Source organism: Brassica napus, chromosome A9 (genome assembly GCF_020379485.1).
Source record: "Brassica napus cultivar Da-Ae chromosome A9, Da-Ae, whole genome shotgun sequence".
In the NCBI taxonomy this organism is placed as follows: Eukaryota; Viridiplantae; Streptophyta; class Magnoliopsida; order Brassicales; family Brassicaceae; genus Brassica; species Brassica napus.
This window is the reverse complement of record NC_063442.1, coordinates 3,304,064-3,321,302: the sequence shown is the minus strand read 5'-3', so window position 1 is coordinate 3,321,302 and position 17,239 is coordinate 3,304,064. Positions and strand designations below refer to the sequence as shown.

At 32.0% G+C, this 17,239-nt stretch overlaps 2 protein-coding genes and 1 long non-coding RNA gene across 4 annotated transcripts; 2 read left to right on the top strand and 1 right to left on the bottom strand.

Moving 5' to 3' along the window:
* The first annotated feature begins 6,040 nt into the window (after nt 1–6,040).
* LOC106365866 (calmodulin-binding protein 60 G-like) lies at nt 6,041–9,608 on the top strand. Of its 2 annotated transcripts, XM_013805373.3 has the most exons (6): nt 6,041–6,258; nt 6,366–6,441; nt 6,910–7,447; nt 7,837–7,997; nt 8,084–8,444; nt 8,824–9,608. In XM_013805373.3, exons 1-6 carry the CDS (start codon nt 6,185–6,187, stop codon nt 9,291–9,293), a joined length of 1,680 nt encoding a protein of 559 aa, XP_013660827.2. In that variant the 5' UTR covers nt 6,041–6,184; the 3' UTR covers nt 9,294–9,608. The 2 variants fall into 2 exon arrangements, with proteins under 2 accessions (XP_013660827.2, XP_013660828.2); XM_013805374.3 differs by lacking the exons at nt 6,041–6,258; nt 6,366–6,441 and adding an exon at nt 6,662–6,799.
* A 3,493-nt stretch (nt 9,609–13,101) lies between these two features.
* LOC106364005 (salicylate/benzoate carboxyl methyltransferase-like) lies at nt 13,102–15,716 on the bottom strand. The gene is made up of 6 exons (XM_013803654.3): nt 15,008–15,716; nt 14,850–14,895; nt 14,619–14,745; nt 13,900–14,292; nt 13,553–13,810; nt 13,102–13,477 (listed from the first exon to the last, which is right to left on the bottom strand). The coding sequence occupies exons 2-6, from the start codon at nt 14,885–14,887 to the stop codon at nt 13,118–13,120; spliced, it is 1,176 nt and encodes a 391-aa protein (XP_013659108.2). The 5' UTR covers nt 14,888–14,895; nt 15,008–15,716; the 3' UTR covers nt 13,102–13,117.
* LOC125577710 lies at nt 13,569–13,891 on the top strand. Its single transcript, XR_007316105.1, has 2 exons — nt 13,569–13,649; nt 13,733–13,891. It is a non-coding gene; the product is annotated as an uncharacterized LOC125577710 (long non-coding RNA).
* Nucleotides 15,717–17,239: the final 1,523 nt, after the last annotated feature.

Sequence of the window (17,239 nt, the reverse complement as noted above, 5' to 3'; positions counted from 1 at the left end):
AAGTTCGTATGCTGTTTTGTGCCAAACAGAAAATTATTTGAAGTTAAAAAAGTACAGGAGAGTCATTAATCAAAAGCATTTGTTTGAGATATGATTAAATGTCTTTTCAGTTGGACGGCAACTATCCCAAGACACAGTCAGATCTTGAGTAAGATATTGGTGTGAATTTGTTGCAAAGCACAGCTACTTTTAATAGTCCGGTTCCACAAAATCCTAAACCAACCACTTGAAATCTTGAGCATCCACGATGAGAAAAAGGTTAACTGGTTTAGAATTTGCGGTTGTAGAAATAAAAATAATAATAATAATAATAACTACCATAGTTCTTAGGGTTTAAAATGATCTCGAGAAGAGGATTATAGATGTCGACATAGATTAAAGTATTCTCCACTAAATTTCTAGAAAGCAAATCAGTATTTGCTGAGAGCTTGTCATTGTAAAGTTTTTATGCGTCATTATAGGAACCATCGTAAGACTCCTCGAACAAAGGTTCTCCGTGATTGGATACATCCTAAAGCTGGTACGAACTCTTCTTGCTCCACGGTCAAAGAGTGTCTACAAATATCATGTGATGAACAACATTAAAGAAAAATTGCAAAAATGAATTATGATGCTACTGAAAAGGTGGACATGTAAATGATATAGTATAGCATTTTCGGCTAAAGGAGAGGTGAAAGAATCGAAGTCGTATTTTGAGTTGCATAGCAGGAATGCCAAAGTAGGTGTTGGTGATATCGCTACTACCACACACAACAGCGAATAAAGCTACTCTCAGTTATCAGATTTGTCTTTTCTTCTCCAAACCTTCCATTCAATTTCTCTATATGCTCTTCAAACTATTCGCAATTGTTGTTAAACGGTATTGTTCCCTTTAATAACAATATAATCTTACTGTTATCGTTGTAAACAGCCACAAATTAATCAAAAAGACAGTAGAGAACAAAACATATTGAGGTAAATATTCGTTTAAGGTTTTTTATTATTGTGTGAATGAATAATTTTCCAAATCTGTAGACTTATATTTATAGCAGTCTTAAAACCCGATTTTTTTTTTTTATGAATACATACTTATCTAAAATTCCTAAACCTAAAAGACATCGTCCGACCCACGAGTGATAGACTTTTACTGGTGTACAGAGATTTAAGACACACAGATACAACAGTTATTTTGTTAAGACCTACCTTTAGATATGTTTAGGGAGAAAATATAAGATAATTTGTTTGTTTATAAATATGTGGATGAAATTGGAGGATATATCACTGTTAAGTTTGTCAAAGGATCGTAGCCAGCAGCACCACACGAAGCAAACGTTACACCTTGGCATGCTGTTATTACCCAAACCAAACTTTTGCCAAACCGAACCGACCCGAAAAGTTTAATTTTCAGTTAGTTCGATTTAAAGGTTTGGTTCAGTTCAGCAACTAAAAGATTTCGGATTTTGGTTCGGTTCAGCAATCCGTTAGTTTGGTTTCTAAAATAAATTCCAAATAGCATCAATCTTAACTGAAACTCTGAACAAACTAACTAAAATCCGAACCAAAATAACGAAATAACTGATTTTTTTTTGAATTTATTCAAATTAAACCAAAAATTTAATTGAAATAACTGCAAAACCAAAAACTTTGGTAAATTTTTTTGAAACTGAACTAACCAAAAACCAAACCTAACCAAAAAAATTCAGTTCATTTTGGTGAGATTTCGACCGACCCGAACTAGCCAAAATCCGAACTAACCAACATGAACTAATCGAAGAAACCAAATTGCAGGTCTAGTTACACCGGTTAGAAGATCATTAGGTTTCATATTAGGCAATTGATTCCTAGCTATTAGTAAGTTCCTTTGGTCTAGTGGTTTGACCAAAAGTTCATTAATGCTTTTACACCATGAGGTCTGAGTTTCAATTTCTAGAAAAAGCAGAATTATGTGAATTAAAAGAGAAAATACTTACAAAATATCTGCAGCATGGTGCAAGAAATACCGTCAAACGTGGATTCCATAAGGCGGCTCAGGTGATACAGTCAAGTATGAATCTTCGTATTGTCGACTATAAAATTGTCTGTAATATTTTTCATAGTTGTAATAGTATTATAATTATCCAGGGTTAAAAAAAAGTTATACCAAATTTTTACATTAGAAAATAATTGTAAGGATTACACGTTGTGTTTTGATATTTCAATCACAAAATCGATGTTTTGAGGATTTAGTAATTCAAATACAAAACATTTTTTCTGAACTATTCATTATTAATTCTTTAAAAATGTATCATCATAACAAATTAGCACACGGTCTAGTTTTCTTGCTCGTTCTTTTTTAAACTTTTTTTTTCTTTCTTGCTCGTTCTTTTTTAAACTTGGTAGCAAGAAAGTTTAATATAGACAAATTAGGCCATATAACCTTCAAAAAAACTATAATTCACTAAATAACCAAAACCTTACCCTTTTGTTTTTCTTCCTGTCTCTTTCTACCATCTCTCTACAGATCTAATTTTAATTTTTGTTTTGGTTACTTGGCAAATAAACTCTTTATTGTATTTGCGAACGTTGTTGGTTTGAATGAACAAAAGCAAAAGTGAAAAAAAAAAACAAATTAGCACACGTATGGACGGTGTGTCCAACACTCACGTGCTACGATGCAAGTACTTCTGCAACAAGTTTAAAAGTTAGTATCTAACAGATGATCTATCGTCCGATAGTATCTAATACAGGATCTATGTCCGAAACTTCCTGGATGCTTGGTTCACTAATACTTAATTTTTAACAAACAAAAAAAAATACTACATAGATCTACATGTACTCTGACACATTCATGAGTGTAGTACCTACATGTAGAAAAAACATGTCTAGAATGATAACTACAGATGTCTCTTTCACAATATTTAGTACTGCAATACGTCTGAAATTCTTTTTTTTTTAAGTCCTAAATTTATGAGTTTCATGGTTCTAAATTAAGATTTTCATGAATGACACGTCAAAAGTGATTAGTTAATTACATGGCTCGATGATCAAATATATCAATCAACAGTTACTTTGACTATTCGGCGTCCCTTAGTTTCCTTATGTTTTCCTCGTATATGTAAGGAAATTTTCAAGAAATTTTCTTAATATTTGCACCCAGAAAAAGTTTCAAGAAATGTATTTATACAAATATTACACGCCAACCTTTTAAAAAACATAGATTAATTTATCACATGCGACCGCATATGACAGTTAGAAGGGGCAACCCTCCGAGACTGATCATGCCCGCACAACAACGGTACTTCCATCTAATTAGTATTATTGGCTTAATATAATGAATATTTTTACTCCAATCTTTATCGCAATATAATGTATAATCAGGTCTCTCTAGTTCCGGACCTCGATATTCTAGAATATGAATAATAGAAAATCAAATAAAATGAATGTTATTTGTTACCGAAAGGAAAAAATTAACCCCGGCGCTATATCTTATCTCTGACTAGTCCAATCCTAATAGCTACATGATTCAATACATTAACAATAGATGGTTAAGTAAATATTTCCCGTAGAAATCATATCAAAGGAAATGTATCTTGTAAAGATATCATTGCATTATTTTCCTATATATACAATATGTAAAATTGGATAATATCCTATCATAGGATGAATCAACTGATAAAGAATTAAGAAGTATCTTACTTATTATTGTGATGTATATCTGAAAAGCTGGCAAGATTTACTAATAATTTTCTCTTCAAATTTATTTTTTCATTTAAAAAAAAATCAAAAACTCAAATGTTATTTTACAAACAACATTTTTTGAACCTTTTATAACTTTTAGTTTTGCTATAATTGACAGATTCCAACACTTAAAAGAAAAACCTATTGTATACTAATTCCATACGTTCTAAATCTTCAAAACTACGTTCTTTATTAGCAATCGACGTGTATCTCTTCCTACACAAAATCCCTACCTGATTTTAATTAGTACTATTCTGAGTAAAATATTTATAAGAAATTTAGTGATTAGAGTTCAAGGTATTTATTAAAAGGTAAAAAATAAATATATTTATATATTTGAGTGTAAGATTTTGGACACAAAAATTTAATATAAGAGGGAACAATATTTGAGTGTAAGATTTAGTGATTAGAGTTAAAGTTTGGGATGTAGAGTAATTTAGTGTGATACAAACAAAAACACTATTTATGATATTTAGCATTTTTAACCCATGTACAAAAACACTATGTATTTGTCGTTTTTGTTTTTGTAGATAGTCGCATGTGTCGTTTTTTTTTGCTTCCATCAAAGAGGGAGGTTGTCTATTAGCCGAACGCGTTGATGCAGAAAATAATGTTCCAATGTTTTTCTGCATCTTTGTCCTTCCAATTTTGGAAACACTTAATTAATATTTATGTTAAATTTTAATATATATGATGATAACTTTTTTTATGAACATTATTAACATATGAGATGATAACTTACTTAAAAGCGCGTTACGGTTTCACCTAAGCGTGTTTTTATGGGGCCATGTGCTTTTTAGTTGAAGATCTAGCCTTGTCAACCCTTTATGTCAACGACTTGGCTGGTTTATAAATTTTCAAAATAGTTCAAAAACTGAAATATTTCATTAAGCTAATTAGACCAATTTAAGGTTGATATAGGTGGAAACCACCCGACTGTAGTTTTACTTGCTAGAATTTGATATTCTTATCCTATAATTTTTTTTGAGGCCAAAAATACTATCTACATTGGACAAGATTGGAGAATTATCCAATCGATTTTAAAAGTTTCCTGTTAACGTTTATAAATAACAATATAGAGAATTTCAAAATTAATGTTAGAATCCAAGAAACCTAAAATCCCTAGAAAGTGTTTGAACCCTAAACCCTAAACAATGCAGTTTCCCAATCGTCATTACCAAAACCTAAATGAACAGATTATTCTAGCAATCTGGATATTCATTTTATTTAAGTTAATTCGATTTGTACGATACCGTTATACTAGTTAGGAAGCTATATATAGTACCGTACTAAAGGTACCTGTGGAATAAGAAATTATTGCTCTTAACTATAAAGGTTTTTTTTGTTTAAGCTCTAATTAGTAAGGTCAACTCAAAATCAGTGCATGAGTAGCCGAGTAGGGTTCGTTATGCATGCTAGCACGATTATTTAGCACCAGGAGGTTGCGTTTCTCTCATGCCAAATAATCGAGAAACGGACAAACCGTTTTAAATAATAACTCTTATAAACGCGTAGATTGTAACATGATCTAATTAAGATGCAATTCTTACACATAACTAAATGCAGGATCTTATATATCTGACAACAACAACAAATGCAGACTCATGTCAGAGTCTCTGACATAAACTATACAAGTGAACTTTTATATTACTTATGTAATCAAGATCCAAAGTCATCAAACTTTTCTTAATGAAATGGTTGTCTTTTTCTTGTTTTAACTAGGTCAACGATATTTTTCTCTTTCTTTGGAATATTATTGTTCAAACAAAAATTGTAATAGCTGTTTTATTTTGTTTGAGATTTTTAAAAGCTTATAAGCTTCAAACTAATTAGATAGATATATAAAAATAAGTGTAAAAATATAAGAAAATGATATAAAAATGAATACGCTTGCTGATTCTCCCAAAAACGAATGACGAAACAAGAACGAGTTTTTGGAAGAGAATTAGCAACCCCTGTTCATTTTTATAGTTTTAACAAGTCAATAACTTGCAGAATAAAATATGTATAGACTAAGTTATTATATTGATCCACTTATCTTTTTTAGACAAAGGGCATTATTTTGATCCACTTTTTAACCGACTTTTTTCCAATATGTGAGGGTGTTCTTGAAAAAGCCGGTTATACATGGATTTAAAATTTTAAATACATGTTATATATAATTACAAGCTGAATTTTAGTTTGTACAAAATGATTCAACCATCTTGATTTAGTAACAAATAAATATATGACACTAGACAAGTGTCGTTATAGTTTAGGTTTAATTAATTAACGAAAAACTAAGCAACTAACTTTAGCGTGGTTGATGTATTGCAGCACTACTAAACTCGATAGAGCAACGAATCTTTCCGGGAAGTTTCGAGGTTGCTTCGTCATTGCTTTATCACTCTATATATATAATTAATCATCATTTGCTCTCTCCTATCTCTCTCTCACACACAAACAAAGACCATTTTCTTTCACTAAAACTTCCATGTGATCAGTCGAAATGCGAAACATTCTAAATTTGCATGGGTCTAGTGGACACAGTGGTTTAAAAGCTCGTAGATTCACATTCAAGAAGTTAGTTTCTCCTATGCATATCTTACAAGACAAATTTTTCTTTTCTTTTCTGTTTCGTTTATTTTCGATCAAGCGTTTTAACTTTTGAGTTGTCATGTAAACCACAGTACTGTGAATAGAGTGATGAGAGATCTGCCGAATCATCGACTCATGGTTTGGATGGAGCCCCTGCTCAGAAAAATGGTGAGTTTTCTCGTCCTTTTTCAATTAAATAACTCACTCGGGGAGCATATGTAAACCATATAATTAAACAAGAATCTTAATTTAATCACGGGATTAGTTAAAACGTAAATGAAACTGTTCCTACATAGCCACCAGCTTTGACCGACTTGTTCTTCTCTTCGGTTCCGTTTTAATTTCTGTGGTTCTAAATTTTGTGGGCTCCGTATCAACAATGAATGGTCCTGAGTCTAGTTATTATATAGCACTATATCATTATAAACATATAACTAAATAGTCTTAATCATCTAATTATATGCATATAACGAAAGTACATGTGTGTTTGGCTGTCGATTTAGTTTGTCTGCACACGAACATGATCGTATGTTGTTGAAACTTGCAAACATGTGCTTAGTTATATATATATATATATATATATATTATATGATATATGTAAGTAGTAATTAATTATCTTTTCTTTTATGATTATAGGTCGGAGAGGAGCTTGATCATCGTCTTAATCAACGACCTTATCTCTTTTCGTCGTGGTCCCAAACCGAACGCTCACGTTCGGAAACGCCGTCGTCGCGTTCACGTCTCAAGCTGCGGTTCATCAACTCGCCGCGATCTTCCATATTCACGGGAGCCAAGATCGAAACCGAGGACGGTTCTCCCGTAGCGATCGAGCTCGTGGACACAGCCACGAACGCTCGAGTCGTTTCGGGACCGCTCTCATCTTGTCGGGTGGAGATCGTGCCGCTTAAAGCTCACTTCACGGAGGAAAGCTGGACCGTTGACGAGTTCAAACGCTATATTGAGAAGCAGCGTGAAGGCAAACCTCCGTTACTCACCGGAGATGTAACTGTCACGCTTGAAAACGGAGTCGGAGTGATAGCCGGAGACGTCGCGTTCTCGGATAACTCGAGTTGGACTTGGAGTAGGATGTTCCGGTTAGGTGCTAGGTTAACCGGTGGTGAAGCCGTGGAGGCAAGGAGTGAAGCTTTTAACTGTAAAGACCAACGTGGAGAATGTAAGTATTACTGCGTTTGGTTAGGGTTGTAGACGCTGTTAGTGAGTTTAGGTTAAATTATCAACCGTTTTTAATTGAGAAATAACCGGTAATAGTAAAGCACATTTACCCAAAAAGACACACAATTTTTTTTCTCAAAATAACATTAATAAAATAAAATGAAAACATTTTTTATCTTGTATTTTCATTTGAGTTTTGTGATTAGAGTTTTTGGTTTAGTATTTAAGGGTGAAGATATAATTAATAAGAGTTTAAGATTTGAAGTAATTAAGTTATTTAATCCTTTATTTAATATTGTTATAGAGATTTTGTTCTTTTATGTTATTTTGTCATAAATTATTTTTATGTTATGGAAATGATTTAAATTTTAAAATTGTGGTTATGTGCAGCTTATAGAAAACATTACCCTCCGTCTCCCAATGACGAGGTTTGGAGACTGAAGAACATAGCTAAAGGTGGCGTTTCGGCAAAGCGTTTGGCTGAGCAGGAGATTTATACCGTCAAGGATTTACTCCGTTGGTATGCCGTATGTCCAAATGAGTTATACAACGTAAGATTCTAAATCTAAGTAATTTTAATAAATCTTTAAATTTTAATGTAACTAAATCGACTAATCTAAATTGTTATTTTGAGCAGATACTTGGTAGAGAGACAAAGTCAGGAAGGATCTCAAAGAGAAAATGGGAAGCAATTGTATCCCACGCCATGCAATGCGTTTTGGACGAAACAGAGCGTTACATCTACAACGCAAACGCTCTTGATGGATCGCTTATATTCAACTCTGTCTATGAAGTGATCAAAGTGTCCTTAAGTGATGGCACGTTTCGAAACCCTGATGAGGTACCCACCTATCAGCTGGACAAGTTAAAGAAAGAAGCTTATAGAGACCTTACCCTCTTAAAGACCTTTGTGGAACATCCACAAAGATCCTTGCAATGCACGCCAAATCCCGGATATGGCATCGCATGTCCTGAGTTGCAGCACAACAACTTTCAAGGTATACAAGTTTATCATGGTCGCGCTCTAGGTCTTTTGATATGTATATCCTATTACAGACTTGCTAAATTATTAGATTAGAATATGAATAAAACATGTTTATTCGAGTCGGGCTCTAAGTCTTTTGATATGTATATATCCTATTATAGACTTGCTAAATTATTAGAAAGTATCTTAGGATAGGAATAAAACATGTTAATTCTGGTCGCGCTCTAGGTATTTTGATATGTATATCTTATTATAGACTTGCTAAATTATTATAAAAAAATATCTTATGATATCACTAAAAGATGTTTATTATGGTACTCTAAGGTCTTTTGATATGTGTATCTTATAATAGACGTGCTAAATTATTATTCAATGTTCTTTTTAATGTTTAGGAACTTTGGATCCATCAGGCTCTATGAGTTCTCTTTACTTCACAGCTGCAAACTCTACCATCCAACCAGAGAGTTTTGAGAACTCACCAGACATGACGTTTCATATCGACCGGAATTTATTACAGAGAAACAGCTTCAGGATAAGTGAACACGACCACGATGCACAAACTTTAGCCACGAGAGGGTATATCGAGAACGAAGAGGACGATCATGAGAATACTTTTACTTATCATCAGGGCATGTCCTCGAACTTGTCAACTGGTGCGGCGGATTGGGAGCAACAAATGTATAATAGTTTGTCTGTTAGCGTGTTTGGCACGGAAGAAGCTGGAACGTATAATGTTCGTTTTACAAACACTGCGGGGTCTCCAAGAGCCAGGTGGTGCAAGATTAAGGCAGCTTTCAAAATTCGAGAAGTCTGGAAACAGGCAGCTGCCAGAAACCGAGGGAAGGCTTGCCTAGCGTACTAGATTCAGTAGTTTCGATTCTTACGGTGCACGAAAGATGCAGCATATATATTGCGTGTGTGTGTGTTTTTTTTTCTGGCTAATGGCTGTTCCAAATGGCTTTTATCCCAGCTCATGTTTGATATATCTTTCAGATATAAAAGGCTATACATACATAACGAATAAGTTTACATGTTTATATTTTGTTATTTGTTTTTCCATCAGTTGTAATGCTTTTATAGGAAAGGGCTTGTAAAAGTTGTAGCCTTTACATGCTGTATTTGATTCAATGGTTTCTTGTAATGCACGAAAGCTATTTATAGGCAGATTATTTATGTTTTTCCCCTCTTTGCCTATACCCACATTTTTTTAAGAAAATATAAGCGATAATTATTTTGACAAAACCTGTTTACATTTTTCCTAAATTTGTAGTTGACTTGTTTTATGCCTACATCAAATTGGCGTTCTAAGAATGTTTGAAAATATCCACCCACAAGGCAACAGTGTTTAAAATTAGAATCATTGTCCTTTGGATATGCCAAAAAGGTATGTAACCTTCCATCTATTTTACGTTTTATATAAGACTCTACTCAAACAAGTATAAAAATAAACAGCATCAGAATATATACTAAATCAACCAATTATATGATCTTTTATAACATAATCAACTTTCAAATCAAACCTCCACTTATTTATCTAAATAAAAAGTTGATTTCTCTTGGCTAGAACTTATTATAAGATAATCTTTTGGGTTTGGACAGACTATTGTATTGCCTTTTGTTTCCCTTTATAATATTTTTGGCTTAAGAAGACTATTGGCTTCCTAATCACAAAAGTCTAAAATCAATTGAAAACATTGGTGGCTCTTTTGCTTCATTACTTTTTCTATGTCCTTGTCTTCATGTGAACACATTTGCATAATCTGTGGTTTCTTCTACTTTCTGTTCTAACACACACACACACTCATAATTATTAAAAACAATCCCACAGATCCTGATCGTGCGTACACCACTTGGCTTTTCACCCATGACCCGACAATGATTTGGCAAATGTTTTGTTTTGTGTCATCAATCTACCAGAAATCCATAATCATTATTGATCAAAAGAGCAGCCAAGTGCATTTTTGTCTTCTTACCACAGTCACCCTAGTATGAAAGAGTTTTTAAGGAGATCTTCAAGCCTTTCTTGATGACTAACACAAACCAGAAAAGAAAAGCAATCTTCCCACAGCTTCTCCATATCATTCCTCTAGGGTTCATTATAGTGATCAAACCCTTCCCCCACAAAGGTTGGTTCTTTGATTTAATTGATCCATTAGAGAGCTATGGTCTTGTTCATTGTCTTAACCTGTCAATGTTGCTCTTCTAAATTTAACTAGGGAAATGGAAGGAGAGAAGGAGACAGTTAGGTGTTGCAGTGATTGCAAGACCACCAAGACACCAATGTGGAGAGGTGGACCATCTGGTCCCAAGGTCTCTTCTTCTACCTTCACTATACTTATAACTTTATTTGATATTTAAGCAAAAAAATGGATAATTCAAGAAGTATATATACTTAAGTTTTTTTTAATGGAATTCACAGTCTCTTTGCAATGCATGTGGGATAAGATTCATGAGACAGAGACGAACCAAGTTATTGGGTATTCGTGTTATTCGTAGCCACAAAGTCTACAAGAAGATAAACACATCGTTATTGTCATCACATGGTAGCGTGGCTTTGAAGAAACGAAGGCGGAGTCTAAAGGAGGAAGAACAAGCTGCTCTGTGTCTACTATTATTGTCTTGTCGCTCTGTTTTCGCCTGAGAGAAAAAAAAAACAGAGAGTATCCCGCTGAAAAGACAGTTTTGTCCTTTATATTTTGTAATAAAATTCAAAGTCTGATTAACAATGGGTCTTAGTGGTTACTCCACAACGATGTGTGTCTCAATCTCGCAAGTCTCAACAGTTAAACTAAAAGGCTCATTATCAGCTCTACGGGGATAAACTACAAGGGATGGTAAAACTGGCGCAAGGCGTGTACTTGTCTTTTTACTTGATATTTGGCTTGGCTTAAACGAATAATAAATTTTTGGACTTATATTTGACTTGTCAAAAATAAGTACTTGTCCAAAAATATGTTACTTGCAAGTTACTTGTCTTGTTCGATTATTTGTTAGTTACAAATATTTATTAATTATTTGGATATATTTTTAAGTTTCTAAGAATTATTGATAGATAATATTCTATGAGAAAAGGTTATGAAAGTTTTTTTATATTTGCAGAAGAAAGTAAGTTTGGGTAAAATATTTGGATCTGAAGAATCGAGCTGAACTTGATTTGAAAGTAATAACTATACACAAACTAAAACTGATTAAGTACTCAAATGGATCTAAAAGTTTAATATCTGGATAACCAGACCAGAATCCGATCCAAACTGAAATATTTTGGATACCGAAAATATCTAAAACACAATTATATACTTAAATATATTAGTTATTTTAAATTTTATATCTATTAGATATTAATTAATATGAAAATATCTAAAATCAAAAATTTGTTCAAAATACTGAAGTATATTTTTTTCTCTATCTAAATATTTAAATTGAACTATTTTTATGTAAATTTTTATATTGTTTTTATTTTTGGATGTTGAGGATTGAGTATATTTAGATTTTTGTTTAAAATTACATAATTAAAATAGGTACTCAAACTCGAATCTGAACCAAACATGCAATGATTCGAACCAAATCCAATCCAAATTCAAACCAAATTCAATTCAAATTCAAACCAAAATTTGTAAATATCTGAATCATATTAAAATTTCTTACTCTAAAAATAAAAATTCGAATAGATCAACTGAATCCAAACGGATATCTGAATGTCCATCCTTTGAAAAAGCTAAATGACAAATCTCTTATTACATCGTAAAATAAATAATCTAATCAATTATTTTATTCCGCGCACGGTACGAATTATTACCGAGTATATATATATAGTGATGAAAGAACATGAAGAAGAGAGTTGATGGGGTAGCTATTGTGTCCATCTCCTCATACTTAAAATACTCACAAAAGGGTATTTACTACTATCCTCCTCATCGCCTTTATTCATCTCATATTCACTCTTCCCATCACACCTGCATGGATCGCATGTATAGACACATACATAGATAAATGCATAATCTATGTCAAATTAGCATATACAATCATGTATCGTGAAGATGAATTGGTGAGAAGAACCTTGAGGAAGAAATCGAACGGGTGAATCTTGAACTCATTTCGCGCACTGTTTGAAGAAAATTATTGAAAAATAAGAACTATAACAATATGATATGTTTTTTGAGGGAGGCTACCCTCAATCAATTTATATATTGGATGTGGCGGACATGTCGTCTTCAATGTGAAATAGACCAAGTTGGTTCAACACAAAATCCTATCCAAATCTCTAGAGATTTCTGAGAATGATTGCTATAGAAGATGAATATATACCTACTGATGGTATTATTAGATTATACAGATCCATTGTATTATTAGATAATACAGATCCTAAACTTATATATACATATATTTGAAGTGAACTTGTGTTAGTATGTACAGATCAGATATCCGATAAAAAAATATTAGAATATTCGTAAAAGTGCAGATTGAATCAAATCGAAAAGTTAGTTATTCGTCTGGCGCGGAGCATATCACTGGTATCTCTAAATATTATTGGTACAAAATATTATTTTTAATTAGAATTTCCGAAAATTTAAGTCTGGAGATTTTGGCGTAACAAAATGGGTAATTTTTTTTTATTTTGTTATGGATTTTTGTTGGTGATTTATATTGATTTAGGCCGGGCACATCGCACGGGTTACAAAATAAAATTTATTTCCGAATCAGCGAAACGACTAGACTGACAGACGTTTTGTTCTTGCAGCTAGCATGCTGCGACACATGATGTGCATATTTTTCAAACAATGTAGCGATATTAATGGCATCTCCAAAGTGAGCTACAAGCATTGTTTCAGTCACTGCTCTGATGCAATTAGCTTCTTTTTCCCCTGCTTTTGCTCTATCTGATTGCAAGCCATATTCTTCGTTACTAAGACCGAGATCAAATATATGTGTCTCCAAGTCGTTTACCATGAATGAACCCTCATTTCTAATTAGTTCTTTCACTTCGTCTCCGTTAGGATCATAAAACGGCACCTTGAACGAACTCACCTTTGATGCACTCACAAGACCCTATACATAGATCATGATTAACCATCCGTGTACATTAAAATATCAACAAAATGTAAATATCTAATGATTTTTTACCTCGAAGACTAGGTCACGCAGAGAATCGGATAACAATGTCAACCAATGACAACAATCCCTGTATAGTGGATCATCAAGAGTTTTCCTGCCGATTAATGTGAGAACCATGCGTCCATTAGATACCATTTCTTCGGAACGCATTCTTAGAAATGTCGTAAAATCTTTCTGGAACTGATTCAGGTAAGCCTTGTGTTCACTTGGAAGACTTGAACCTGTTATGTACACACTCATCTTGTTCTTCTCAAGTCCGTCGGGAACCTTACAAGCCAACAAATTCATTGTCATAAGCTTTGTACTTATGAAGCAGTTAATAAATTATTATTAGTGGTACTAAGTGCTGATGATACCTTAGAGAGGTAATGAAGACTGTAGTTTGAATGAACGAAATGGAGACTCTTGCGAGGAAAAAGCCTTGAGTAAAAGGAACCAGGTACTCCAGAGACAAAGCATGGTATTTTGCTTGTGAGCTTATCGTTGAAGAAGGTTAGGAACTTGAATGTCATGTTGAAATCATTACCAGAGAGATCGTTCAGACAACAATCTATCTCTAGAGGGTTTTTGTTGCTTTCTTCACATAACGCAATGATTGTGTTAACGATATCAGACATGACCGTGAACGTGTTCTGTCCTGAAGAACAGCCCAAATCGGCTAGTTTAAGGCATTTAGGAAAGTCCAAGTTTTTCATCATTTCTTTAGTGTTTTTAACCAGGATGGGCTTGGTCATTGATAAAACTCTTCTCTGCATAAAACAAGGAAAGACGCAAATTACTTAGCAAATGTGTGTGTTTTTTAACCACGAACGCATCTAGGCCAGGGTCCAACTAATTCATCACGTGGAACAACACCGACGACTACTTCAGCTTTGGATTTTTTTTAATGAAGACTAAGACTTGATCCTATGTTTGTCTAGTTAAGCAGTAGCAATTTAGTTCATGGTAGGATTCGAACCCATGACAAGGTTGAGTATAGAATATAATATATAAATATGTAATGATACATTAGTTTGTGTAAGCATGTCCTACAAAAAAAAGAAAAGAAAAAGAAATATATAGAAGACGAAAGAACCTGAAGAAGAGAGTTGGTGGAGTAGCTATTGTGTCCATCTCCTCCTCGCATACTTAAAATACTCACAAGAGGGTATTTACTATCTTCATCCCCGTTATTCATCTCATTTTCACTCTTCCCATCACACCTGTATCGATCACATTTATAGACATATACATAGTTAACTGCATACATCCATGTCAAATTAGCATATACAATCATGTAATGTGAAGATGAATCGGTGGGAAGAACCTTGAGTAAGAAATCGAACGGATGAATCTTGAAGTCATTTCGCCAACTATTTCAAGAAAAGTATTAAAAATGAGAACTATAACAATATGATATGTTTGTTCAAAAAAACAAAACAATATGATATGTTTTCCGAGAGCGGCTACCCCTCATTCACTTACTTTATATATAGAAGTGGGAAATGTCTTCATGTGAAATACACCAAGTTGTTTCTGCATGAAATCCTATCCAAATCTGTAAAGAGATTTCTGAGAATGATTGCTATAGTATATCAATATAATTTAGAAGAACAAGATTATATTCTAACTTTTTTTAATCTTGAACCCTTCTATTATTAGATTATGCAGATCGTAATCTAAAGTATACATAATATGACCTGTAAAAACACGTCCTACACTTTTAATTTGCTATTTTTTTATTTACTATTTGTTGCCTTTTACGATTTTATAATGGTATATATTTATTTTGTTGTCAGTATTGAGTTTAAGAATAGCTAGATTGCCTTTTTAGTTTGCTTCTTTCTAACACCGCGTTATGTATTATAATTGTATTCCCCCTTGCACATGTATTTGTTTTGATTTTCATATACATAAATTTACTTTGCATGATAAATAGTGGTTTTATTTTTAACATTAGCCATATATTTAAAAGTTCATGTGATTTTTTCAAACATTAAAGAAGTCCTCTTAGTCTAACAATTTGAATAAAAATTCATTAATGCTTCTACACAAAAATATCTAAGATTTGAGTCTCAAAGAAAGTGAAATTATGCAAATCAATCAAGAAAAAAGTTTACAAAAAATCTTTAGCAAGGAGCAATAAGTACCGTTAAACATGAATTTTATAGACCGGTTCAGGATGATGCAGTCATATGTGAATCTTAATAAGATAGATACAATTATCGGTTGTAAAATCGTCTATAATAATTCTCACAACTGTAATATCATAGCTATTCAAAGTTAAAAAAAAATTTTAACACAATAATTTTATAATATCATATTGAAATATGATATAATATAGTTGGAATTTCATTATTCTTTCATGAAACAAAATATGCCAATTAGAATAAGAGATGTTATATTGGATATATCGTATCTTCAAATCCAATATATAAATTCTTCAACCAAAAATATTACAATAAAATATGGCAGGTTCCCTAAGTTTTTTTTTTTTTTTGCAAGATTGATTACAGTGAAGATTTTATGACTATTTAAATTCAAATTCATGGTATATTTCCCTAAATTAGATAGATTTTCTAAATTGTTTTGGGGGTGATTGGTTGTAGCTATAGATATTTTAGATAGCGAAAATTTAGTGTAGAGTTGTATATGTCAACTAATCAAACTTTTTTTTCTTTAAAAAAACTTATAACCATTTTTTTAGAAAATTAAAAGGTGATTGTAGAGAACTTTATTTTCAAAACAAAAAACGGTGCTTTACAAAGGTTCATCAAAAGAATTTACAGCAAATAAATGTACATCTTAATTCTACAGTTAAAAATATTAAGTTACAGTTTATTCTAATCGCCCTTTGATGTAACTATTTTTTGTATACAATATATTTAATAATATTAATTATTATCTATAATCTATAACCGAATTTTTAATATGTTTGAAAAATCAGTTAAAACGATTGAAAAAATTACCATTTGTAGGACACAAAATATTTTTGTAATATATTATTTTATTGATAATTTTAAATAAGTATATTTTGTTATATACACATATGATTCACTTATTCCAGTCATATATAAATTAACTAAACCAGATTATTCTGATATATAACCGCTTCATATATAATATAGATAATTAACTAAATTATTAGAAACTATAATATTTTGCATATGATATAAGCAATTAAATTATTGGAAATTAAAAAACTTTTGCATATGATATAAATATGGTATACACATACATGTTTAATCATTCAATCTGACGCCAAATAATTAAATAAATAAATAGGTTATAAGAATATAAATAAAAATGTATTGGTTCTACAATGATTATGAAAGTAGTGTCAAAAATCAAATACTGGAATGGACAAAATATCAAATGATACAATTTGGAAAATAAATAAGCGTATTATTCGATATATGCAAAAATATATTTATTAAAAAATTTAAAGGATAGTCCAAATAAAAATCTGCATAAAAATCATTTATGTTTTAATAGATAAGATTATATTTTTTTAGTGAGATTCAATTTTTTTTTGTTTTTATATATATTTGCTTTATTGTCACGTTTAAAATATTATAATTATAATGTTTTAGTTGGTTAGGAGAAGAGAACTTGTTCACTTCATTTATATTGATGTGACATATCTTAAACGTGAAACACGTACGTCGAGTTGTTTCAAAATAGTAAAATACACTAATCCAACAGTCTTAGATAGAA